Source organism: Megalops cyprinoides, chromosome 6, assembly GCF_013368585.1.
Source record: "Megalops cyprinoides isolate fMegCyp1 chromosome 6, fMegCyp1.pri, whole genome shotgun sequence".
NCBI lineage: Eukaryota > Metazoa > Chordata > Actinopteri > Elopiformes > Megalopidae > Megalops > Megalops cyprinoides.
Window position 1 is genome coordinate 27,563,758 of NC_050588.1, and position 27,690 is coordinate 27,591,447.

General features: G+C 41.8%; 1 protein-coding gene across 10 annotated transcripts in view; it reads right to left on the bottom strand.

The window, feature by feature from the left end:
• Positions 1–3,480: 3,480 nt before the first annotated feature.
• atp2b2 (ATPase plasma membrane Ca2+ transporting 2) overlaps positions 3,481–27,690 on the bottom strand; it is a 139,256-nt gene continuing 115,046 nt past the window's right edge. For 7 of the 10 annotated variants that reach the window (XM_036531103.1, XM_036531101.1, XM_036531099.1 and 4 more), the window contains 11 exons: positions 16,609–16,850; positions 16,147–16,381; positions 12,785–12,964; positions 12,356–12,443; positions 12,109–12,215; positions 10,404–10,595; positions 9,367–9,580; positions 8,942–9,153; positions 8,713–8,820; positions 8,056–8,238; positions 3,481–4,313 (listed from right to left, as the gene is read on the bottom strand). In XM_036531103.1, the coding sequence (XP_036386996.1) occupies positions 4,002–4,313; positions 8,056–8,238; positions 8,713–8,820; positions 8,942–9,153; positions 9,367–9,580; positions 10,404–10,595; positions 12,109–12,215; positions 12,356–12,443; positions 12,785–12,964; positions 16,147–16,381; positions 16,609–16,850 (2,073 nt within the window). In that variant the 3' untranslated portion in view covers positions 3,481–4,001. Of the gene's footprint in view, positions 4,314–6,306; positions 6,358–7,004; positions 7,177–8,055; positions 8,239–8,712; positions 8,821–8,941; positions 9,154–9,366; positions 9,581–10,403; positions 10,596–12,108; positions 12,216–12,355; positions 12,444–12,784; positions 12,965–16,146; positions 16,382–16,608; positions 16,851–27,690 lie in introns of all 10 variants that reach the window. The other 3 variants (XM_036531102.1, XM_036531106.1, XM_036531104.1) reach the window with 1 other exon arrangement.

Here is a 27,690-nt window from a genome sequence, read left to right on the forward strand (position 1 = left end):
TATGACAGTATTGTAGTTTTGATTCTCTAAATGAAAGAAACAAGAATGATAAAATGCTGAGAAAGCCATTTTCCCTTATGGTAGAAGTTTGTAAGCAGAGACCCTTTAAGAATTACTGGAATTAATATAGTGACCTTTGCTTAATGACCTTGTTATCAATATCCCTCCCTAGAGCCAGTGGTGAGAACCAAAAACAGGGACAGAAAGTGAAGTTTTGAAAAATAGTCTGCACTCGATTCCTACAATGTAACCAAACAGACTTATTTCTAGAAACAGGCAATTTAGGGACAGAAAATCCTACTGACAAGTGGAACATATCATTCTTGCAAAGAATCTGAGCCCCAGTAGGCTAGCTTAATATATTGGTATATTTTATATTTCAAGGTATCTGGCTTAACAACCATTTCAGGTTCACCTCTGCTGCACTTAACATTTGGAAATCACAAGTCTAAAGTGATACAAAGAGTGGAGAATTGTCTTTTAGAGACATATCTTCACATTACATTTTTCAAGAATATATTTCACTGAAGCTCAGATATGTACAACTGCAGTAGTTAAGATGAACAAAGACTGTGAATGAGACTGTGATGGAAGAAGAGAGAAACAGAAAGAAAAACAGTAGGGAACCAGAGGACTAACAAGAGGGAAAGCATTAGGTAGAATGCAGGTATGCTAACATATCAGAACTACCAAGAGAACAAATTATTGATTCTGCTGACTGCAAATTTGTAGATGCCCTGTAGAGATGAAGGTGTGGACTGCATTTACAAAGGACACTTTGATGACTTTATCCAAGATAATTCAGTAGACTACATATAGCCAGCGGTAAGAATGAAGGTGTTTTAATTACACTCCTAAATTTGCCTCAGACATGAAAAAAAGGAATGTAGGACATAAGCATATGATATTGCTTCTGTGACAAGCCTGCTGTTAATCCCCCGAACACCTTGTCTTGTTTTTTTTTTTTCTTCTCTTCAGAAAACAAGCATGGTCAGTAGAACATTATTACCCACGCAGTGCACTGAGTGTTGCACCAAGACACATTTTCTCATTGCTTTCCAGTCTTGTGGCTGGGGGACCACAGGAGGTTAAACTCTCTTTGAACATGTCTCACCTATGTTAGTTGTTCAATACGCAGGCACAGTTCCTGAAGATAGAGGGGTCAAAGCCAAGGGAAACAAACATCACACAGAGGCCACACTGGTCAGGGAACACCATTCTGGTTCATGCTGCTCTGGGAATTTATTTAGTGCTGTTTTTTTTTTGTTTTTTTTTTTCCTTTTTTGTTTATTTGTTTTTCACTTGCGCTCCTGCCTGGAGTTGTATTACGGACAGTAAAGCAGCAAGAGTCACAGTTCATTACTTCCTTCAAACTAGAAAATCATTTACATCACATTGTTTACTGACTTTTGAGACCACAGACACTCCAGCAACACACTCTAGGGTAGGTGGGTAACAATCAGAAAGCATGACTTTTTGCATAGTATTAAATGAACAAAGACATTGAGTTCTTTATTTACAATTATTGTATAGATAAAAAAATTCATAAAAACAAGATGGATGAACACTTATTATTTACCCATACATGGCTAGAATGCCAAATTTACCACTGGCATTTTAACTTCTTTTTCTTTGTTCCACAAAATGCATGCTGCTAGGTACAGTACATAGAAGCATTTGATGTATTGCAAGAAATATTATTATTATTATTATTATTAATATTATTGTATTTCAGTGGTGCTGTCCTTTAGGTCTATTAGTCATGTATATATTTCATCTGCATCAGTAATTCTGCTCACCAGCCTGAGCGCTTGGTGCAGAGTGCTTGACCTGTAGAGGTGACTTGGTAATGACCTACATGGACATAGAAACAAAAAGGCTGCATCACATGTACATTGTACAGTCCCTGTCCACACAAGCACAAGCCAGGATGGATGTGCACCTCCAATGAAGGCGATTTGCTATTTACAAAGAATACCCTACTTATTACCATTTATTGTTTTAAAGCTGGATCTTGGTGTAAATGTACAAATAATTTCAGAATGTTGGCTGAAGCTGTTCTGATCATATAAAATGAATAAAAAGAACATCAATAGAACATTTAAGCAGATATTGCAGAGGAAAGACCACCCCTGTGATAAATGAAGATATTGTTCAAATGGTCCTTTGCTGAAGTCTTTTACACATGCCTGAGCTAACTGTTAAAGCTTGTTCACCCCATCATGATGAAAAAAGCTGCTGACACACACACAAGAACAAAACAGGTCAAGATAGTGGATTCAGAGTAGAAAATTGGATTGGTCTAACTTGCATATTGAGCATATTCTATCATGCTTCCCCCTGACCCCAATTAGTAATAACAATAACAATAATACAATATTATTTTAGGGCCATTAACGTTCTGATGTGTTCATATGTCAGCCCTCTGTGATTAACCGTTTGCGTGACCTTTTGTTTTGGAAAGCACAATAAATAGTTAACAACTAGTGAATACTGTTGAGATGCTAGAGTATATTTAGTGACTGCAGGAAGACAAGCTTGGTTAAAAACACACAAAAGCACATCTAAATATACACCACAGAGAGTTTCATTCATATCCAGATAGTGCAGAAAGGATCGTTTTTTTAAAAAAAGAGTCAAAAGCAACATTCCATTTTGTTTTTTTTTTCAGTTGTTCAAAATTCCAACAGCTCTGGAGCTGGGTGTTCTTTCTTTTTAAGGAAAAGAAATCTCAAAATAAAAAAGAATCAACACAATATATCACAAGATTTCAACACAATTTTTGATTTTCATACAGATAAGCCAAATATAACTTAGTTTGCAGTTGTTTCTAATATTATAAATCCATCGCAGCCTTTGATGGTCACACATAATTTAAAATATTTCCGTTAAACAAGCAGTGTTTATATAGTAGACATTTCAATAAATCAGTCCTGAACGGCCCTCTCAGTTTTGAGACTGACCTAAAATTCAGTTCAAGCATTAAATTAAAAAAAAAAGAAAAAAACAAAAACAAAATAAAACCCTTCATCTTAAGATTTGTGTTTGGAAACAAAGGAAGCCGCTCAGAGTTGATCCCAACAATCATATAATACTAAGATGCCACATTAATTATATATCCCATTATATTTTGGTTTCTTTTATAATCTTCTAAAAATATCTACAATATTTAACAAAATAGCAGGCAAGTCCAGCACACAGTTTGTAATAAAACACCTACAGTCCAATGTTACAGAAGTACTCAACAACTTGAGCTGTTCCAACTACATCTGCAGTATGGTTTGTACCCTACAAATAAACCAGGAAGTATCTACGGGTTTTGTAAACAAATTACATTCTCTTTAGGACATAAATAAGTTAAAGTAGTAAGAGCCATAGAAGCAGAAACAAGGCAACATGCCAACAAACAAAGAAGATAAACTCTGTGTGTGTGTGTATGTATATATATATATATATATATATATATATATATATATATATATAATAAATGCTATTATTTATGGGTTCCTCTTTTCCAACAGGTGCAAATCATCTACTGTGCAAGTCGAGTCCTGCAACCTTAATACACTTTTCATTTTATTAATCAAATAAATCTATACAATTAAGTTCATGCCACACAAGAAACTCACAGACCAGTGAATCGGATAAGCTGTCTTAAAATAGCAGTCCACAGCACTTCCCACCAAAATCAAATCAAATAATTCAAACAAAATTAAAACAAATTAAATGAAAACTTGGGTAATGTACATTCATGCAGGAGCAGTTATGTTCTCTTTTATTTAAATTATTATTAATATAGTCATTGTATTCATAGGAAAGGGGAGTGGTTGATTTATACTGTTTTCCATGTCCCTCCACAGCAATCTCATAATCTCGCCTCCACACGCTGCTGAAAAAGGTATGGTTCAGAACAAATGTTCAGCCAGCAGGACACACGCATTTCCCATGTGCGGTGGCTTTGTTGCACTTTGAGAGTGTAGTTTTTTTTGCCCGGTCTAGGGCTAGAGGGAGGTCTCCAAGCTATGTAGAGGGCTGCCAGGGCTGGAGGAAGCAGCGGACTTACTGGTGTCGGTGGTTAAGTTGATTCCGCTGTCGATGGCGTTGTTGTTCTTGTTGGGCGATGAGGGCTGACTGGAGTTCTTCCTCAGTGCTGGGTCCTCCTCGATATCAGTGTCATCAATGAGAGGGATGTGGGGCTGGGAGTCTTCTATTCTAAACTCCGGGTGAGTCATGAAGTTGTGAATGGAGGTTCTGGATTCTGGTTTTTCCAAGCCTTCGTAGAGAGAGCTACGGAATGCATTCACAACACGTATCTGCGGAGGACAAGATCGAGATCAATGAGGCCCAGCGTCACGCTGATGCAGAGGAAGCCTTTCGGCCGTTTGCGGTGCAGAGAAAAAGGGCGCATGGGAGAGGCAGCGTGGAAACACTTCCACGGTAAATGTGACTTTTGAGGCATACAAAACACTCTCATTTTGCGTGCAGTGTGAGACTTTGTAAGGGACTGCAATAAAATTAATAATAATAAACAAAATGAAAGGTAAAAGAAAACTGTAAACCAAAAAGCTACTGAAGGTAGTACGGGCACCGCTGGATATATGCTAAGGTCCAGTGTGGCGTATACCTAGAGGCAAGCCACGTTAATAAAAAAATGCACATGTAAAACCCATGCATGTTGAAGAAATCTTGTGGTGAGTAAGTGAGTAGGAAGAAAAGATTAGATTTCGGACCCAGTATAGATATTTGAAGGAAAAAATAACAAACAAAAAAAAAAAACAAACAAAAAGGACGTCCACAAAGACGCTGGATAGGGTCGAGGGAGCACGGAGATGGGGTTTGGGATAGAGGAACAGAGAGATGAAGGGGAGTGGCGATGCTGTTTTTTAAAAGCACAGTTGCAGAACAGGATGGAGGCAGGCCACAAGCTCAAACGGCAACTGAACGACACGCCGAACATGCAGCTCGGGACAAGACCGTGTGGTAACACGCCACAGAACACGGGCACATAGACAGCTGCAAGATGAAGCCTGAAACTGGCAAAGGTCTGTTCTCCCAACAAGCTCCACACCTCCATGCACACCTGTGTAAACACTCAAGTATAGGCCCCCAATTGTTTGTTTGTCTCTTTGCATTCACGGGAAGAAATTACCAGACCATAATGTTAAAGCACTACTCATATACAGTGTCATCTGTTCAAAACATCTTTACACCCCAGATTCTTTTGAAAATTTTAATTTACTGACTTCTGCTTCATTAACTGTTGAGAAAACACCATGAATTAATTAATCCAAAAAATATCACTGATCTACCACATGCATTAGCAATCTGTTGTTGTGCTACCCATTCTGTCAAGCTGTACGTTCCTTATTTAAAAACCTGCTGTAAAGGTAGTTGCTTCATTTTTCTAATTATACATGTTTACTATACATTAAATAGATTATTTAGCATATAACATTATATAAAAATCATATTATTACTGCTAATTAAAAACACTAGCTCAGTCTTTAGTTTGCGTCTATATTTTAACACTTGTTAGATATCATGTACAAATAAATTCATGTCGTGCATTTTCGTTGCCCAGCTACAATGATTATTTGATATTAATTTCAGTCCCTGCATTTATTGATTGTTCTGCTTGTCGTTTAATGTTGGAAAAGCCCAGTAATTGTAAAGCTGACATATTTAAGAGTATGGAACACTTACGATACACACAAGTGTGATTTGACCTGACTTTCATTAGACGCAAGGGCTGTGGCTTTGTTTTTCTCTCGACGGGAATATAGCGGCAGGGAGCTATTAAAGCAGAGAGTCAAAAAAGTAGAGCAGTTTGAATGACGGATGAGAGTGAATGTCAGGACAAATCACATTGATGGGACTGGCCCAGCATTCACTGAGGAGCAGTCAGCACTACACAGACTATAGTACATGACCGACAACGTGAAGCCACGAGACGTCATGGGTAACTACGGCCTCCAGGGTTCTGATTTAGACGATACAGATGACAGATAAGACAGGACTATGGGGAGAGACTTGGCTCTCTTCTTCCGTCTTCCTCGGCTGCGTGGAGAGAAAAAGTCCTGCTTTTTTTTTCCCCTGAAAAATGAGACTAAACTTTAACAATGACAGAGAGCTCATCTCCACAGACACAGAGGGAATAGGCTTGACCTTAATCTCTGGCAAATGCACGCAGAGGTGTGCAGAGCAGGTGATATCGTTGGCTTATACTTGAATGTTTACCCAGCCTGGTGAGTTTGTTGGTTGGAAAATTGGTTTACATTCATTTCAGACAATGGAGAGACTCACAACCTGAAATTCACTCCTCCGGCTGCACCCTTAAGTCCAGGGCTCTTTAGCACTCTGGGGGAAACAAACACATTGAACATTGAAACAAAACTGAACGCTCTCGGGAGGAAGGTAAGAGCTGAATACAAGCTGACAAGAAGCGTAAGACAGAAAAATGTCAAAATAGGCAAAAAGCAAGGAGCTATTTTCAGGGATGCCACCCTCCAAACAGCATTTCTTCAATTGCCTTGTATCTGTTAAAGTAATGTTGGCATGTTTTCCAAATGAACAATTAAGATTGCCCAAACAATCCTTTTTCAAAGGTTTCACTTCAAGTGCATATTTTGTACTATGCAGTATCCACTTAATGAAAGCCTGTTTTAATCAAATGAAGATTATTCATATCAACAGTCCCACACTGCAGAGGTAATTTATTTCCAAGTAAAATGTCCTCAGACAATCTTAGAAATCTTACAAATTCTCAAGATTTCAATTCTTTTCAGTGTTTCCTTATCATTTGCAAGCATGTGTTCCAGAACACCTGCTGTTGTTCAAGCCTAATGCGGTTTCAGTTGTTTTGTAGGTGCAATTTTCAGAGCCGACATTCTACTGGGAAACTGGGGGAGGATTTTAATCTCCAGTGAAAGGCATCTGGGGACAAAGTGTGGGTGGCGCCAAGGCAGGTGGCATCCCTGAAGTGCACACCGAGAGATGTCACTCACGCCCAGCAGGAGCAGCAGCGGTGCTGGTGGGAGAAGAAAGGGCATTGGACAAGGACACGTGACTAGGGCTAGAAATATTGGTTACATCCTGGTTCTGGCTGGTGGTGGAGGACTGCCGCCTCAGAGCTCCCTGAAAGGAAGTCCCACTCTTGAATGTGTTCACAACTTCGATCTGCAAAGGAGGAGAGATGGAGAGACAGGCGCTCAGAGAAGGGGCCCCATCAGGACAAACAGCGGGGTAAAGGCACCAGATGCCCCCCCTTCCCTCTTCGTAGCACTCATTCCATTACACACAGACATTCCCATCATCAACTCAATTCCACAGAGTGAAAATGTTGGGCTGACTCTTCAAATGCACAAATCATTATAACGTCAACTGAGGTGTAATTTCAACGGTCAGCCACAGGGGGCACTCCCATGATGTGATGCTTCTAAGAGCTTATGGGGTGTGGGAGGAGGTCTTGTCCGCTGGTCTTCAGGTTCCACACAAGGAGCAGTCTTCAGTGGGAGCCAGTCTTGTACAACTAGCAGCGGGGTTGAGCAGGACATATTACAGTCAACACATTGTCTGCAGCATTAACTGTTACACAGACAGCAGCCTTCATGATATCTTTCATGTGAGCCTCTACTTAGAGTACACAGCCATCACACACGATAAATCAAATATATCATTTGAATAATCTAAAATACCAACACAGTGAAGTGCAGATACTGCAACGGAGTATGCTAAAATGTTAATTTCACTACATGTCCCTACATGCATGGCAGCTCAGGCATCCCCTGACAAAGCTTTCGCCTTATTAATCCACTGAGCTTCTTTAAGGTCTTGTGATGGGCAAAAGCCCACTAAACATTTATGTGAAGAGAACAATAAATACATAAACAATGAACAAAAAAGAAATTATATGTAAAAAGAACACCAGTTGCCATCTGCTCACAGTGTGACATGGCGATGATTAAATGAAACAGAAAGAACAGTGCATACCCTGTACTTTTTCAAGCATGAACTGTAATTAATGAGACCACATGTCCCTGTGGCACTGCCTCTCACCTGAGTCTGAATCCTGTTGAGTCCACGGAACCAGAGAATCTGCCCTCGTCTCAACTCTCTCTCTGCGTGATCGATCTCCTCGTTGTCCTCGTTCAGCTCCTCCTCGGGCATCTCGTCCTTCTGCGTCAGCTGCCCCGCTCCTTTCAGAAACTTCAACTTGCTGTTAGGAATTGATGCTATCACCTGATCAAGAGGAAAAACACAAGAGGGGTGCAAAGAATATTCTTTATGCACGGGTTCATGGCCTCTGGAGGAGAGCCTCACCTGCTGAATAAAGAGATTGCTTTTAAATGATTTTTTTTTTTACATTTAATCAACATTAACAAAAAGGTACAGTACAGTATATGTGTTCAATTATACTGTAGGAAAAGAAATGATCTGAGCACTTCAATAGCGGTGTTGTAATGTAAAAGGTGATAGGCACAGTGAGGTAACATAAGGACATAAAAGGCTTAATGACTATGGTGAGCCACTTAGCCGAACTACTCTGACATTCTACCTAAACTCTAAAGTGTATGGAGCGATGCATTAAGCCTGATCTTGAACGCTCTAAGGGTCTCTGCTGCCACCATGGATCCAGATAAGCTATTCTATGCATTTATACAGAAATACTCCAAGTGAAAAAAAATACTTCATAGTGTCAGTGTGATTTGTTACCTGTCCCCAAACCAGCTCTCCTAGTCCAAGAAAAACACACCACATCCATTTCTCCAGGTCCAGAGGAGAACAGCTAAAGGGCTTCCCCCCAAACTGCACAATCACAATCTGAAAATAGGTTTAAAGCAAACGCAAATTATTCACCTTTTTAACCCGACTAAAGTGCTGTCTTTAATGTGAAACTGGCAATAATAAAGGCTGGATGTGGCTCTGTATCCTATTACCATACCTGAATAGCAAAGGTCCCAAACACAATGGAGCAGAAGATGGGATTCCTGAAGATCCCATCGAAGACGTTCCTCTCCCCGTGGATCTTGCGCGCGTTGATCTCGTTGAAGAGCTGCATCATGACGAAGGTGTTGAAAATGATGGTGTAGTGTTCCGAGGGCGGGGAGTGGAGGGGGGCGTTCCTCCCACTGTCAATGTCGAAAATCTCCTCACCTGTGAGAGGGAAGGAACCCAAGAGTACGCTGTCTCAAACCACAGAATTTCATCACGGTGCTTTTTCCACTCCAAACTACTGCAGCCAGCATGGATTTTTTTCTCCCACACCCACTTTTACACTTTTTTTAACCATGTAAAGACACTTATTGATGAATCCCCCCCCCCCCCCCCCCCCCCACCCACAGTGTAAGGGCTATGGCCTGCACACACCCACGAAGAGCAGGGTGAAAATGATAACGAGCTGGTAGACGCCATGGCCCAGGATGTTCTTGGTCATGGTGCTGGAGATGAGCGGTTTGTTCCGGCCGTAGGGTTTCCTCATCAGCAGGGACTCTGTGGGTGGTTCAGTCGCCAAAGCCAGGGAGGCAAAAGTGTCCATGATCAGGTTAACCCACAGCATCTGAACTGCTTTCAGAGGGGAGTCCTGGAGAATAATGAAGAGGGATGGGATCAAAACCTACCCATCATACAGAACAGAGTCCTGATGTCTTTGACGAAATTTGCACTAAAATTTGTAAGTACACTTCTCTTTATCAAGTGTCTAATTTCTGGTTCAACTGTTCAATTATTATTTAAACAATAAATTGTTACAATTCCAAAGGTCAGATAGAGCTAACCTTACAAGAGGTCACATCATGGTTTCCTTGTGGTGGTTTCAAAAATGGTTTAAAAAGTAATGAGAAATACTGTGAAATATTTGTATGCACTGTATCGCTGCACAAAATTCACACTAAATTATTCTAAACATTACATCTTTAAAGTTTTTTTTAAGTCATCGACTCAGTGTCTCTTGGTAATAGGGAATTAATAGATAGTGCTATATCCACTGCTGGCAACTAACAGAAGCACAGCTGTTTTATGGATTACAGAGTCCCCAGGTAAACCTTGATTTAAACTATGTTATTACAGTCAGATTTCAGCAGAGGAAATCCTGTTAATACACAGACTTAATGTCTTTCTTTATAACATTTAACCACCTTCATTGTATTATTGCCAGAAGCATGTTCTTTTAAATGCCCTGGATTTCACTAGGTTTAGGGAACTTTAGTCTTTGGGTAGTTAAGCATTAAGGCTTTGGGTTCTGGATTTAGAAACAGCCTGACAGCCTACAACCCACTATTCATGCATTTCAGTGACTCCTGTGTTAAACAGAAGCCATTTAGTACAGCAATGCACTCTGGGAATAACTTTATGGTCTATACAGACATACACCAGGGGAAAGAACACACACACACACACACACACACCTGTGTGATACAGGCTCCAGTAAAGGCCACGATCACAGCCACAACATTGACCGTGAGCTGAAACTGCAGGAACTTGGAGATGCTGTCATACACGTTACGTCCCCACATCACAGCCTTCACAATGCTGCTGAAGTTGTCATCTGTCAGGATGATGTCAGAGGCCTCCTTGGCCACATCTGTCCCGGCAATGCCCTGACAATGAGTGAAGAGTGTGTGTGTAAAACCAGGGGTTTTTTTAAACAGCTTCCGCGAACATCATTAAAGCGGGTCTTGAGGACAATAAGAAAAATAAGCACAATGTAGCAAAGAAAAACATCCTAATATATCCTACACAAAAAAGCAGTCTAATATACTATCACATACAATCTGCCTACATAATGTTGTCCATTAAGCGGACAAATGTTGAGTTACAGAATCAGCAAATAAATCATTTGTTATTCACAGAACTAAACCTGAGCACTATTTAACAGTGTGGTCTGCAGGCAGGAAGGTCCTACCCAAAAAGGGGACAATCCCTAATTTTTATTGTATGTCAGTATCAGCATGGCCCTGGGATCTGTGGAAGGCACCTATTACAGACTTCAGAAGGACTCAAGGACTGCAGTAGACAGTGGTGCACTATGCACATGGAATATTACATATATTCACAATAAACAAACGCCAGCCTCCATGCCTGCACTCACAGCTCTTCAGTGTGTTCCATGTGCCTCAGTCTAAAGCATGTTTATGTTTTTCAAAGGCTAGCCCCGGGGATACTTCTGCCGGGAAGGATGCATGAGTTTATCACAGTAAAACTGCAAAGGAGAACGGCTGCGGGGAATATGAGCTTGTTTGAAGTGCAAGAACACAAAACATCTCTTCTTTGTACCAGGGCTGGATAAAGAATCGAGTAAAAATAGCACATGAAAAAGGACTGAACTTGAGATGCTTTACATTGGATGAAAAGCAAGCGATAGCATGGTGCTTAGGTTGAAAGTAAAAAAGAAAAATCTTTCAGTTTCAATATATTAAATATTTGTTGTGATATCAAGTGATTTCAAAATGGATAAACATGTAAACATGCAAAAAAAAACTGACATAACGGCAAAAGGTATACAATGACATTAAAATTCAGAGAGCGAGTGTCATTTTCAGACTGTATCAGCTTAATCTATGCTCAGAGGCTGCACATACCCAATATTTACACTAAGGGGCGCTCCTGTTCCATCAGGATAATACACGGTGGATTGAAGATGGTTAAGATAGCAGGAACAATGCAGAGTTTTGCAAATAGTGCAGGGATGGAGGAAGACGTCATTACGACAGTCTATTAAAACATGATGACAGGATTTTCCTTTCTGCACTGCAGCTATAGCCTCCCTCTCCAGCATGCTCCCTGCAGATGTAGACTGCCTAATCAACATGCAGTCTTTGGATGTAGACTGCCTGTTTTACATGTTTTCCTGCAGATATAGATCCCCTGTACGCCATGTTTCCTGTGGATATACACATCCTATCCAACATGTTTCTCTCAGATGTAGACTCCTTATCCAGAATTCTTCCTGCAAATATAGATGCCTATCCAACATGTTTCTTGCAGATATGGACACCCTATCCAACATGTTTCTTGCAGATATAGACCTTGTCTGATATGCCTCCTACAGATACCAACTCCCTACCCAGCATGCTGCCTTGAATAAAAACACAGCAAAGGCCCAGGTCTTACCATGGCAAAGCCGACGTCTGCTTTCTTCAGTGCAGGCCCATCGTTTGTTCCATCCCCAGTCACAGCCACAACCTGCCTCTGGTCCACCAGAGTGCTATCAATGATCCCTGGAGAACAGAGCAGATGACTTCTCAGACCTGTAGCACACGTCTGTACTGCTGCAGCACCATGATAGAACCAACTCTTTTTCAACAATGATGCCACAAGAAAGACCCATTGCCTCTTTCACAAACAGGGTGACACTTACCTTTGACTAAAGTGTGCTTGTCAGTCGGAGATGATCTTGCCAGCACTCTTAGTTTGGGCCACACCTTATCGATGCGCTCCTGTTCGACCTGTGACAGAGAGTAAAACTGTCACAATGCTGGGGGGGCTTTGCGTTTTCCCTCCCCTTGAGGCAGATTTGGTTTTACTGTATGGAGTCTGCTCTGACACCATGTCTGCACACCTTACGTCAGTCAGCGTTAGGCCAGACCTAGAAATACCATTCTCACTTGTCAAATCTCTTTTGTACACAATGGCAGATTTCACTGGGAAAAAAATGGAATGGCTGTTATGACAAAGTAAAAATAGCTTTTTTTGTTAAATTTCATTCAGCTAATTATAGTCTATGCTAATTCCAGGGACAAGGTCACCGCAGCTAATTGAGACAGCACAGCACGGTGCGGCTCAGTACCTCTCCCTTCTCGTTGCGGATCCTCCTGTTGAACTCCTTCCCGTCGATGCACAGGAAGTCCTCCCCGGGGTGGATGATGCCGCACTTGATGGCGATGGCGCGGGCCGTGTTGATGTTGTCCCCGGTCACCATGCGCACCGTGATGCCGGCGCGCTGGCACTTCTGGATGGCGTCGGGCACCTGCGGGGGGGGACACGGGCCGCAACGGTAAAAGCCTGACCCCTCCGTGCCCTCTCTCTGATGGAAAGGGCAGCGTGGGCACGTTCACACTTTAAACCCCCCACGCGCGCCCCGCAACGTCACGAGATCAGAGGAGCCCAGCGGCGAGCGAGCGAGCGCACGCCGCCGCAATGCAGCGCAAACGCTCGCCACGGCCGCCATGCCGCACTTTCGTGCTGCTCAGCAGCCTCATTAAGCAGCCTGCTGTTATTTCACTGGGGATAATATAATAAGGCGCCGTGTTTAACATGGAACAAGAACGCCAATTCTCGCACTTTCACACGCACAGACAGTATGTAGTCATAATTAGTAGAGCTGGAATCCGACACAAAGACCAAAAGAAGCTGTCCACACACAACAAAACACCCAGAGAGCTTTGCAGTGCCAACAATGTAATCTATCTGTGCCAGCAGTTTTGCTGTTATGAAGATCTTCTTCATGCCACCAGGTTTCATAATCTGTACAGGCTGTAATATGTCACGTGGACCCCTTGATAGTGTACTACAAAGGGTACTCGAGAAATCGAATAGACGGAAGTTCATGCATGCTTTCATATCTGAGCTCCGTCTGCATTTTCTGACCCACACCTAATGTTCCCTTGCTGAAACAGCAGGCACACAGGTGACTATGTGACTAAACCAGCACCTGGTGTCCCATTCTTCTTACTGAACTGTTTATGTGCTGTTTATAGATAATTGACTGTTTGGGTGAACACACACATTAGTGGTGATGTGAACTCCAATGCTGTGACACAGGTGAGGCAAGTCTTCATTAACATTTAATTATTCATATTTTTGTGCTACCGCTGCTGTGGTTGACAGTTCGAGCAGAGATTTGGGGCATCAAAATGCATTGTTTCGAAGCAGCAATCGCATAATAAAACCCTTAGTGGGCAAGTGGTTACATCAGTCACAGGGTGTACGAGCTCTGGAAACAAAAGTGAAATGCAAGCCAGTCTCCTTGGGTGCTCGGAGATGGTATCTATTTGGACAGACAGCAGCCCATTTACTCAGCTTGGGAGATCACAGACACACTGTAAAGACTACTGTCAAGCTTCACTTAAACTCATTGGAGACAGAGAGTGGAGAAGAAGAGCCGCATTAATTATGTACAAAGGCAGAGTTGGTAGGTGACTCCATAACATTAGACGTTTAACTCTCTAATGTATTTCTCATTTTCTCAAATATTGCACATATTTTTGCCATTGATTTACATTCTGCAGAGCAGTTCTTAGTCAATTCCCCCATCCCCCAAAAAAGGTTATTTTTAAATGATTAACTACACTCAATTGTGATCCAAAGATGTAATTTAATTGCGGATATAATTGTGTTTTTTTTTTTTTTCTCCATGCATGAATTCATGCCAAAGTACAATGGCGTGCGATGCTGAATATCATCAAGCAGCATATTCAAATCCCTTTATTTTAGGCAATTATCCTCAGCAAATAAGGCCTATTTCAAAGCAGATGCAGATGCTGAATGACTCCTAATTTGCTCCCTCAATAATGCAGCCCATTCAAAAAAAAGAATATCAGCAACTATTAGATTTTCTGGACTGAAAAAGGAGGTGCAGGGGAGAGAGGGGCGATTTTGTTGAAACGCATGAGAATTTATCACCTGCAGAGGTCAATCTGGAGAACTGGTACTGCAGGAGTGTACTCCTTCTGAGTGCAGTGGGAGACCACTGGAACTGCAGGCAGGGTCTTATCACTGACTTCTGAATACGCTGCTCACAAAAGTTCCCACTCTCCTTTTCCGGCATTCACACTTGATCGTGGCTAATGCCGATTTGCATAACCGACTAATTTCCCTTTCTCTGTGATGAATGCTGATGGAAATTTGAAGGGAATGTTGGTACTATCAAACTAGCACATTCTGTACTTTGCGGTGGCAGATCAGCAAGAGCGTTCCTTTAAGTCATCGCTTCGGCACCGATCTCACTGTGTCCCTCTGGGTGCTTGGTTAATTAGCAAAACATTTTGTATAATTCATTCAGAGAAAATGAGAGGATTTTTTTGCACTTCCATTTCAGGGTCACCAAATCACAAACACAGAGTTTGGTGCTTTATCCTCCTATAATTCTATTTTCATGCAGATGTTGCTTTCTTGGAGGAGCCTGAAACATACTGTCAATTACAGACTGTAGCCCCAGAGACGAAGGGGAGAGAGGAGAGGAAATGGAGGGAGATAAAAGGAGGTAGCTTAATAATGCACGAGTAGAGTCGTTTTTTTATTCCTTTGTGGGTGCCGAGGAGCTGCTAGCTAAGGACACACTTTTCAACCCTCTCTTTTTTTCTGAGAATTGCAGTGAAGAGCTTCTGAACCAAATTTGGACTACTCATTTTTCCTTTCATCTCACTACAGGATTGAATTTATGTAGGTCCATATATGTGGGATTGCAGGATCCTTTCTCAATAATCAAGGATCGTAATCTTTTTTTTCTTCTTCTAGTAAGATGACTGTGATGTCCTACAACTGTACAAATGGATCCAGGTCATGACTTTTTACTGCTGACATTTCACCTTCCTTTGCAAGACCAAAAATATATATATTTTTTTACCCTTTGCGCAACCCTATTTAGAACTGGCAACTGTATACGCTAGTAGGCTTGGCTCACTGTGACAACCTCTGGTGTCAGTCAGAAGTGTTGAGGTAAGCCGAATGCAGTGCTAAAAAAACACTTTGAAGGTTGATTGGAGGATAGCCATTACTCCACTAACATCATCCAAGCAACTCTTGGGTGCCTGACCAGTCACAGGTTGCCTGAGAGCAGTGGTACGGGCAACCCCTGCCAACATACCCGCCCCTATCCCCACTAGAACAAAGCCAATTTCCTCCACTGCTGTGGCTCCTGGTCATTGTCAGCTGACATTCTGTTGGCTCTCTGGATTCCATCAAATCCTAACAAAATCATGTCAGAATACTACACAGCATGGTTTAATCCAATAGTTTGGGTGTTTTTTGTCTCTGTGTATGAAATTTATAATGTCTAGATCCATAAATTACCTATAGACACAAATTAAACACCGAAACCTATAATACTGTACTTACAGTTTCAATATACTGTGTGAAAGGTGCAGTGTGTAGCTACACAACGACACCACAGACCTAAAGAACATTTAGAAATGATAACAGTGCCTCTACCTCTGGTCGGACTGGGTCCTCAATTCCAACCACGCAGATTGCAGTCAGGTCGGACAGAATGTCATTTTCATTGTCCCACTCTGGCTCAGGGTCTGCAGCGAAGTCACGGTACCCCACACAGATGGTCCTCAGTCCATCACATGCCATGGGTTCGATCACCTTCTTCACCATCTCATCCTTGTCCCGGGGCCGGAAGACTCGCGGCTCCCCAGTTTCGTTCAGGATACGGGAGCACCTGAGAGGACAGGCAAGACAACCGAGTCAGGGATATAGGACCCAAGTGAGATCATTAAGGCGTGCTGAAACACAGTCACCGCAACATTTCCCCAGCATTCATCCTCAAACACACCTCACGCCAGAAATATAATGAAGCTACACTTGATCTGATGATCAAGAGACCCAGAACCATCCCATTGCCCGATCTGCCCCAGGGCTGTGGCCCCCTGTCCAATGGTTGCTTACTTCTTCAGTACGATCTCTGAAGCTCCTTTGCTGTACATCCTGAAGCTGCCATCGGGGAGCTTTATGACCGTGCTCATGGACTTCCGCACAGAGTTGAAGGTGTACACCTTGTAGAGCTTCTCTTCAGGCATCTGATCCCGGATGGGCTGGTAGTCGCGCTTCAGGTCCAGCACGAAGCCCAACAGGCCGCATTCTGTCTTGTTGCCCACCTGCTTTGGGAGACCACCTTCCTTGTCGGGAGGCTGTGGAGACACAAGGAGAAGAAGGAGCAGTAAGCACAATGCATGTTCTTCATGCATGCCGTATGTATCACAAATGGTCACGTTGAACTGCTGTTATTGTTTAGACGAACACTCACCATCCTCCTCCATGTCCCACCAAATTACATTATTGTCATTTAGCAGATGCTCTCATCTAGAGCGACTTCCATTGGTTACAGTTTTATCCATTTATACAGCTGGATATTTATTGAGGCAGTTGTGGGGTAGGTAAGGGTACAACAGCAGTGCACCAGCGGGGAACTGAACCAGCAACCTTACGGTTACAAGCTCTGCTCCTTACCAGGATGCTACAGTGTGCTGCCCACACTGCTGCCCACAAAACTTTTGTTAGTCATCAAAGAGGAAAAAAAGGTTTGAAATGCCCCCTATTGTGTAATACTGAAGTAATTCTAAAAATGCACACACAATTATAACCATTTCAAAGCGGCACTGAATAAGAAACACAAAATTTAATTTAGATCTGAGGTACTATTTGTTTAGTTTGTGAACCATCTACATAAAATAAAATGTAATGTCTATTCTGCCAGAATTTCTTTATTAAATTAAACATTTTATTCATATAACCTCATTCAACTCAAAAGAGACTTTTACTCCATACAAAAAGTTGTCTAGTCTATAGCACATCAAGACATTGTCTTCTTCCAAGACTGTCATCCTCTCAGACTGGGCAATCATCAGCTGTTCTGTCTGACATTTTGTGTACTTTGTATGTGGTAGATGGATTTAGTATGAAACTTCAAAATGTCTGTGATCACTTGCCACTCTTAACGACAAGATCCGACAGAGCTTGACCCATCTGTCTGCATGCATACAAAGTGACCCAAGAGGCTGTGAAATAACTTTATAGAAATGGGGTCAAAATGATATAAAATCATAAATTTACCATATATATGCGAGGGAATGGCACCCGGCCACAATCAGGATGTATAATCAGTGCAAACTCGTGACATCTCTTTCAGAGACTTGGTTCAGCACTCTGCTTGTTTGCCATCAACACGGCTTTATTTTTCTGACGATTCCCTCGCTAACGTGAGATGATGCGTCTTGCCTCCGCGGTTATCACTGTAGATTTGAAAGGATTTATCCTCACACGTTTCCATGGGCCAGAGTAGCGGCTCACTCCTGTTGCCATGGAAATAGTGGGTGAAGTGATGAGGAGATGACTTGGGGCTCTCTGCGCTGGGCCAGAGATCTGGGAGGCTGGCCCAATAGGGCTTTTGATCTGGAGCCCTGGTTTAAATGGGAGTGCTAATACCAGTCTCATTCTATAACCTCTTCCACTGATGATCCCTCAGCAGTAATGTTGTACCAACTCACCATCACAAACACACACACACACACACACACACACAGTGTCGCTAGTGGTAAGCTTGTTACCATGTACAGAACAACAAGCAACCCAATATGCCCACACTCAAATAAGAAGTACAAACTTCAAAGAATGCATTGTAACACACTGTAGGGATACCCTAAAAGCCAAATAACCACTACAGTGACTACAGTGTATGTTAAATGACTTTACCTAGCAACCACATTCCTATCAATGAGCTCTAGGTCAAGCAAACACCTTTTTTTTATAATACAGAATACTATAATTTTGTCAGAGTTTTGTCATTAGGGGAGGATCACATTGCGTTACCATTCATTACAATTTAACGGAATGCTGGTTTGATGCTAATATATTGTGACAGATCCTGCCAACAATGAATACAGTAACTTGTGACTATGATTGCCTCACTACCTTATTACAAAAGAATTCTATGTGATCTCTTAACAGCTTATCACCCATTGCAAAGCTTATTCATAGCTTTAATAATGTGTCACAATTGTATATCCAAAAATGTCAGTAATTGGTTATACAGATAATCATAAGAAATAAGTCATTATGTATGAAGGTCACCCCCATTACTTACAGGCTAATAAACATGTTCTTCCCTAACAGAGCTCTGTGGGTTATAGTGACAGTTATACAGAAATAAGATGTATATTTCTCAATGTGGAAAATGGAATGGCTCTTCCAACAACTTACAAAGATCGCAAAAATCATGTGTGTTCCCCCATGTGGCTGAAGCTGATGTGTTTCCTCAGATCAGCAGGGAATTAGGAGGTGACCTTTACAGTGGATGCACAGCATCCTGTGGCCTCTGATGTTCCCATTTCCTCTCTGCTTGCATCTCAGAGGGTGGACTCCAGCGCACATGGTTCAATCCATTTCATTTTCAGCCATACAGATACAGGTATAGGCTATATAACACATTTCGTGCGAAATCACCTGTAATTGCTCCCATTTTGGAAAGTGTTACAAAAAATATGACAGAGACAGAGGATCCATTTCATTCCAGAACAGGAGGTGATCTAGCTATTTGTGTGCGTCACAGACGATGAAGATGCACACAAACACACACACACACACACACACACACATGCAAACACACACTGTAACCACATACTCACAGGTGTAAGCACACACAAGCACACCCACATGTGCATACATACACAGACAAACACACATACAGATATGCCCACAGAAACAAGCACACACACTCACACGCACCCACACACAAACATATATATGTCCTGCCGTGCCCCAGATCTCCTGTAGAAGGATGAGATGAGACAGCACTGATGATTACATAAACGGCAGCCCCAACACCAATTCATCAGGAGAGCACACCAGGCAAATCATCAGGAAAAAAGAGAAAACATTTCCTGGGAGAATTTCTGCAGATGATTTCATTCCCCTGCCTTCCAGAGACAGAGCATTTCATCCCAGTGTGGACAGGTCAGAAATGAAAGTAATATCAAATGAGAAAGCAAACCTTGAGGGGCTTGAAACACACATATTGATTTCTTCACTCAAACTGTCATGTATGTTCTCTCATCAGTAGCAGTGTGTCTAGCTGACAAGAGGCTAAAACCTAGGGTAACATTCATTATTTAGGTCAAATCATCCTCTCACCTTGTATCATGTCACATCATGTCATATCAAATAATATCATATATCATATCATACTATACTATACTGGGAGGCAAAACAATGTTTCATAAAAGTTGAAACTTGGTTCAACGTGAACAAGACACGAGATTATTTAACATAAAAATATGTGTTCCTTTAGATGAGTGTATTATATGAAACACCTCATCTAAATTGATTCAAAATGAGTGTACTGTACCTTAGCTTTGACATTTTCTCAACAACGAACACAAGGAATGTTGACCCTTAGTTGAGGGAATCACATGAGGGAACTCCAGTTGGCCAGTGTCTCCTAGCAACCATTAACTTTATAGTTCCATGCAGTAATTGTGTAAAAGGAACATCTGGTCATAAAGCCCTCAAGGAACTCTGATAAAGTACCTTAAATACAGGTACAGCAATTTCCCTCATCTCTGGTGGCTAATTAATTAATGGAATGGAATGGATGTGTACAGTACATGTTTTTACCCCATTCCCTTTTCCTGACCCCGTTCCCTGTCCTTCTCATGACTTTATATTGTGACACAATTTATTTTTAAAAAATGCACATAAAATTCAGATAAACACTGTTGACAATTAAGCCACTGAATTGTTCAGCAAATAGCCTCGGGGACATTTTTCACTGAGACAATTGGAAATTCACTTTGAAGGAAATCCACAAAAAATCAGGGACTCAGCTGAGGGGCGTGGATTTCTGAGGGGGCCACGGTCCGTTTTTTTGACGTGGAGCTCTGCGTATTCCGAGAGGAGCTGGCATGGTCACGGAGAAGGAGCAGCTGCCCTCTCCCCGGTCAACACGCACTCCGGCGAGCTTCGGCATATGGCGAGAAGAGAGCTGGCAGAGGCATTTCCTCTTTAGTGTGGTTTTATCACAACCAAATCTGTTTCTCCCCCTACCTTCCTCGCAACAGGCTCATCACTCTACATTCCAGGAGCCACAGGCCTCTTTGCACCCCCTCTGTGTCCCCAATAAGGTCATTTTCTCATTAACTCTTTCAAATGCTTCCAATGCAGAGACTAAAACCCGGAGCCCCCCCTGCCAGGAGACAAGGTGAGTTATCGACTGGTGACTAGGATGCATAATTAAAACGAAGGGGGAAGCCGCTTTCAAAGAGCGACAGACTGAAGGTCCTTGTTATGCCGCATCAGAGGGGGGTTCACCATGCACGGTGGGGCAGGAGGGAAATGACCTATTTTTACCCGTGTGACTCAGCCCTTTTTTGTCGTTTTAACAAAGTGCATCATCAATATGAGATGGATTTCCTGTGGCGCAGCAGGGGACTTCACCTTCCCCTGACAGCCTTCAAATAATGTTTGATCACATCAAACAGCCACTGTGTGTCGATGCTTCGATCTTTTCAAGCCTTGCTCCCAACGAAAGCCAGAAAGCTGAGGCTATAGTTAGGTGAACAACACAAATAGCTTTCCTTTAACGCTATAATAAATGTGTTCATTGCGCCTGTGGTTACCATACCCACTCCCTAAAGCTACTTAATCATCTGCCTGCAGATGCCGTCATCCTTGGCAATAAAAATAAATACTGTATGTCACATTTTTACATATGTCCAGCTGGACATTTTCAAATGTGTTACAAAAGCTCCAAACAGGAGTCAGACTTGAAATTTTGCAAATCCATTTCCCTCACCACAACACCAGGGTTGCTGAATCAAGCTCCAGCCATCTAATACCACCTAATAAATCTGAGAATTGTGCCTATATTCCATCTCTACACTATGTTAGGAGATGCATTGAGCCCACCACCTCAAAACAGAGTGGTGTACTCCAATGTCAAGCTGTTCTATGCCCAAGGCCTCTATATAGCCTTGGACGAGCCTGTCTTTTTAAAACAATAAATGGTACACTGTGTCCTACTGTATTTTAGGAGCTAATGTGTCAGTAACACGTGTTTTGTACCATATGTGTCGATATGCTTTCTACTGACCATCTCAGTCAAGGTAATTCCCAGAAATGTCATATGATCTAAAAAAACATTTTTATTTACAATGTTACTAATATATAACAGTACTAGTTTGCAAGAAAAAGAGATAGCTCCTACTTCCTACTTATGAGGGCTTAAAATTGGCTCTGTGCACATAGTGTGTACACTCTGTGCTTCTAGCCATCGCTGTTCAAGTCACTTCCATTTTTCTTTACTCCTGATGTGCAAAGAGGCATGCAGGATCCAGTAGACAGAAACACACAAAGCCTAAGGACCCGCCAATTATGTAAAAAAATTAACACTTCAGCCACTCAAGGCTCATCTTTAGTCTGCCAGCACTGAAACCATGTCTCTGTGGAGGCTTACACTGTACATGTCAGATTACACCACAGTTTCCATGGATACGATGTGTGACATCAGAGACATGCACGTAGATGTCCATAATAATCAGTGTGTTTTCTTCTCTTTTTTGAGGGGGGGGGGGGGGGGGGGGGGGGGCTCTTGCTCTTGTTAACAAGATTCCTTCCTGTAAATTCTGCTGTGAAACTGCATCATGCTCATGGAGTTCAGCTCCCTCTAACTAAGAGAAGAATATAAATAACCTCAAAGTTTAGGGAAAAGCACATTTATAGCCTTCTGTTCAGCTGTAGAAAGTAATGGCACATATGTCCATCACTACTTCAGCAGAGGGGATAAAAAAAGCACAAAGAAAATGACATTTAACGGCCTGTGTAACTGATACAAGCACTGTAAATTAAAACAGAGAGGATTTATTCCTTCACAAAACAGATTTTGTACGTCATTATCGGCTCTCAAGTACACAGCTAGCACCCTCACTGGCCTTCCATCATTTCACTCAAGCATCGGTTCTGCTAAACAACCTTCCCGGAAATGGACGTGTCAGCGACAGACACGGCTTCGGAGAATTGGTAATTGACCCGGAGAGCTGGTCTTTGTGCTCTCCCTCGCTCTGACGCTCCTGTACCGAGAATCCAGGCTGCTTGGGAATTTGGCTCCGAACGCGCTATCAATGATTCACAAAGCGAGCGTGCGACACTGGGGAGCAGACTCCTCTGGCCTATGACCCAGAAGGTTCACAGAGCAGATGGCACCGGCAACCTGAGAACAAGCTCACAGGAAGCCACTTCGGAGCTCAGAATACAAGCCTGTAGAGTATCAGTATATCGGCCCGCAGCGGCTTTGGTCCTCCGTTTCAGTTTTGTGTGCATAAAGGTTACCCAAAAGCTGTTTTTTTTTTTTTAATCTAAGACTCCAAAAGTGGCATGTTAGTTTTGGATTTACACATTGGGATGGCACAGATGCCATCTGCCAAGTTATGGTTGGCGGGGCATACCTCATACCTAGCACTGAGACTTGGGGTTTTACACTTACTGAAACAGGACAGTGGCAAGAAATAAACAGAAGCACAGAAAATCCTATTAAACGGCAAGATGAGCACTTGAAAACAGTCATATTAATGTAAAACTTGCTATTCTGTGTGACAATCCCTTAACTGAGGGGATTCCATATTATCCTTAAATAAAGCAACTACTACTGTCACGGATAAGATCAACTGGTTACTTTCTTTACACCATGGCAGATGGACAGTAAGTAGTGAGTAAGTACTACAAAATAACATCACCAACAAGGTAAAAGGTTGATTGGCTGTGGTCGGTCTGAGCCAACAAACATTATGTGTTGTCATAGCCTACATGCGACTGAGGCAACTGACTGAACTGATATGGAATTTACCAGTTACTACACATAGATTATTAGCTCAGCTCCTCTTTTCTAATTCTATCATGTTTTTTCCTCTTTACAGCCCTTGCAAGAGCATTCACAGGACGGAACTTCTGCTGCAGATCAGCCATAGCACAGCCAGAACTTTCTGTCTAAGGAGACACAGGAGGGAGCTCCTTGCGCTCACAACGACCTTGACCAGTCAAGATGGGGTTGTGGAGGATCTGAACCCAGGGCACTCAGGGGAGATGGCTGTCTCCTCTGAGTCTCACTCTTCCCGAGGCACTTCCCCTTCTAAAAGACTCTCCTCTTCTCTGGAGAGATACTGTCCTCACTGCTGTCACTTGCTCAGGGCCTACTCATAGGGGATATCTCAGGACTCATCCCTCTGGAGCCCTCACCTATATGCACTCCACTGCTCTCAAGCGGATCTGAGTTAATTAATCCCGTTTGAACAATCTGAATTTACCTACATTCTACAGTACTACCCCAAACTGGATCAAATTACACTAATTAATCCTATTTGGGCTATCTGAATCCACTGATTCAACGCCACAGTGTAATTACATTTTCATTTTGTTTTGACTTTGTTGTCATTTTGCAATTATTTTCCAATGATGCACTCTGTGAAGTGCTTAGAGGCAATGCCCTTCTTAAGGGCACTGAACAAAATCCAGTTTAATTGACAGACGGACCTGAAGAAGTAATATAAAATTTCCTAAAGGACAAAAGAAGTGTTTACCTTCAGTTCATTTTATTTCCCCCAAAATTCTGAATCATCATTTTTTCCTCTTTTTTCCAGTTTGTGAAGGAGCAGTGAGTGGTGGCTGAAGAGCAAGCCACACTGTAATTATGTAAAGGGAAAGCGTGGCCCTCTTTATCGGGAGACTCAGCAAGGATGATGTGCATGGGTGAACAGGGACTCCTACTGACTTCAGTCCACATTATAAAGGAGAAAGCTAAAATGATATGGATATCAAAGCCTTCTTTATATGGATATCAAAGCCTTCTTTGGCAGTCTCTGGAGACCCCTGTGCATAAGCACAGGGAACCAGCTGGGAGAAGGGCTGCCTTCAAGCTCTTTTACCTTCCTGGATTAGCGGACACATGTGTTGGAGACGCATTTGATAGATTCCCTGATGGAAACCTGGGAGATCTTACATGTTACCTCATTGTTAATTCGTGACGACTCCTGTGATTAATGAACACATAATTACTGGGGCATCCTAGTACAGGAAAAACTATAAGCTACCACCAAATTAAGACATGTCTACTAATTTTCAGACTTTGGTTCAGCCACATCTACCTTTGTCTGAAAATGTGTGGGTGTCTTCATTGTAAGGGGGATCTATTTTCTGCTCCAGTCATCATGAGGGGAACTGAGACTCTAAACTGGGATTTGTGGGGCTGATTTGCTGTATGATGCAACATCTTTTCTAAATAAGGAGATTAAAATTACAAATCCTTTCATTAAACCCTTTTTCATTTTCCATACCCCCCCCCCACTACACACACGCGCACGCACACACACACACACACACACACACACACACATACATCCCACCCCCATGATCTAAGGATATTATTTTACAACCAATCTTTCCCTCTGCTTCAGTGGCTAGAGCTCTAAACTTTCCCTAAAACTCTGCTTCAGAGTAGATCTTGCTGATTCACATTTTAACAATTTCCCCTCCCTTGAATGTCCCACTGGGACAGGTGAATCAAAATGCACTTACATTTCTATTTCAACAGACTTACAATCATGACATAATTGAAAATCGACCATCAGTGCTGAAAGAAACAGAAGAGCAAGCCACTGGTAATGGGCTGTGAATACATCAGAAGTTTATATCAAAAGTTATATCTGGACAATGAGCTGCTAACCACTATTAGGGAGTGCATTTTCTGTCCATTGAACAATGAAGCAAATTTTTCCTAACAACAGTCTAAAAGAAATGCTGATGCACAAAACAAAATTTTCAACAAAATGTGTATTGATATATCATGATATTCTATAAATTAAAAAATTAACAATTTTTAAGAAAACAGAATTTATATTCTTGTACATGTCTTAGGCTTCAGCAGCATATAATGCTTTACAAATATTATGGCATTTATAACATATTCAATAGGATCACATAACAGCATTAAATGTACATGTTAAATGTTGCATATAAAAACTACAAAGCCACAGATATGTACGTTGTATGTATGTATGTATGTATGTATATGTAATAAGTTATCATTAAGTACAGTGTACACGAATGTAAAAATGTGTGTTTATATATGTCTGTGTGTGTGTTTGATGATAATTTTCTCATTGACAGCACAATAAAATGAAACACATCTTGAACGTATCTTACTGTAATGCATTAAACATCATGCACCCACTAGATATATTGTGTTGACCTTTACAATGCATCAAAGGTCAAAGGCAATGGCAAGCAAACAAAGAACACATATAACATTGTACATATCGCAAGTGCTTTACTGTACAAAAAATGAACCAGAAAGGATTGTTCTGTGTGATTTTAAATTTTCTCTCAATGGCTTTTATGATATAATTGCGGTCTGTTGACAAAATATAATAATCTGATCTGTTTTTCTATGTCATCACAGAGGGAGTCTGATCAAGTAATCCCCCATGACTTCTCTCTGCTACAGATGCAGTCATGATATGGCATGACATGTATGAAAAAGACGTCACATCAGCTCATTCTAGTATTGGATAAAATTAAGTAATCCTGAAGTTCCGTAACACTGTACATATTCCCAGGGAATCAGCCTGAGCGCAATAGGCAAGACAACAATAAACCATAGTACAAAACAACAACAAAGTAACGTATGAGCAATGAGGGGATACTTGGAAAGCGAGCTCACAGAACCCAGCGCTGATAAGACACCAAGCCTGTGATTATCTCCTCAGTGTGTAAGAGAATCGGGCGGAGTCTGCCAGGCAGATGGTGTGCATTTCTAGAGACGTCGGGGAGTGGATTACTCTGACATGGGGCACTGTACATCCTGGTTATGACACAGGTGGCACACGACCATTCCAGACAACCTGTCTGGAACCAGTTGGAGATGCAGCGCCAGCAGATCAGAGCAGAACCAGCTCATGCTGGGCCTGATTGCTGGATATGCAGTGCATTGTATGCTCAAACAGCCGAACTGTCAGCCGGAGGGAATACTGTGCAAGACTTTTGTAGCTAGTTTGCCATTCCCTCCAGTTAGAATATGGCCCTTCCTTGCTTGTTTGATTCAGGTACAGTGCTCCTACAGTTATCAACATTATTAATGAACATTACAGCAAAAACCTTAAAATCCTCAATGTTTGGATGAACATTCTTTAACCAGCTACCTCCAAATCTACCAGTTCATGTGTAATACCATTAATAACACTCATGCCATTTAAGACAAACTCTTACCAGAATGTGCTATAACACACATGAATGCTCTTGGAAATTGCATCTTAGCATCACCCAGGCAAATCCATTGAACTGTATTAGATGATCTGTTTTTAATGACTTTATGGCTTCCAAATGTGTAAATTGTTGAAGCAGATGGCAAAAATAGATAATACCAATTACCACCAGTTCATCAGAGCAGTCTGGTATGTAGGACACCTCCCATGTTACAGAAGCTTTAAGTGCATTTTGAGTAACTTCTAGGACCTTTGGTTGTCTCTATTTTAAACCCCTATGCTTCAGGGCCTTTTCTAATTTAGAATACATACATATTGATTTTATAATGTGATTCTGAAAGGGGACTGTTTAATTAATGTGCAACTTAATTTACAATATATCAAGGGACAGTGGTTCAAATTAGCTGCTTCATTTTTGTACCCATGCTCACACCCTCAGGCGTTTGAACGAGGAGGATTCTTTACTGAGAGAGTATTAAAATCCCAGTGGCCCAGCTGTGACCACTTTCAGGATCTGAGCTTGCATCTTGCTAACCAAACAAAACAAGATAATTCCAGCAACAAGGAAATTCTCTTCACATATGCCCCCACTACCACAACAGCAAAATAAGAAGAAAATCATTCTATATTGCAATGCAGTAGCCTAATATTTGATGTAGCACTGCTCCATAGAAACTGACTGGCTGTTACTCTCTTACTAAGTCAGGAGTTTAAAAGGTGCTGTCCT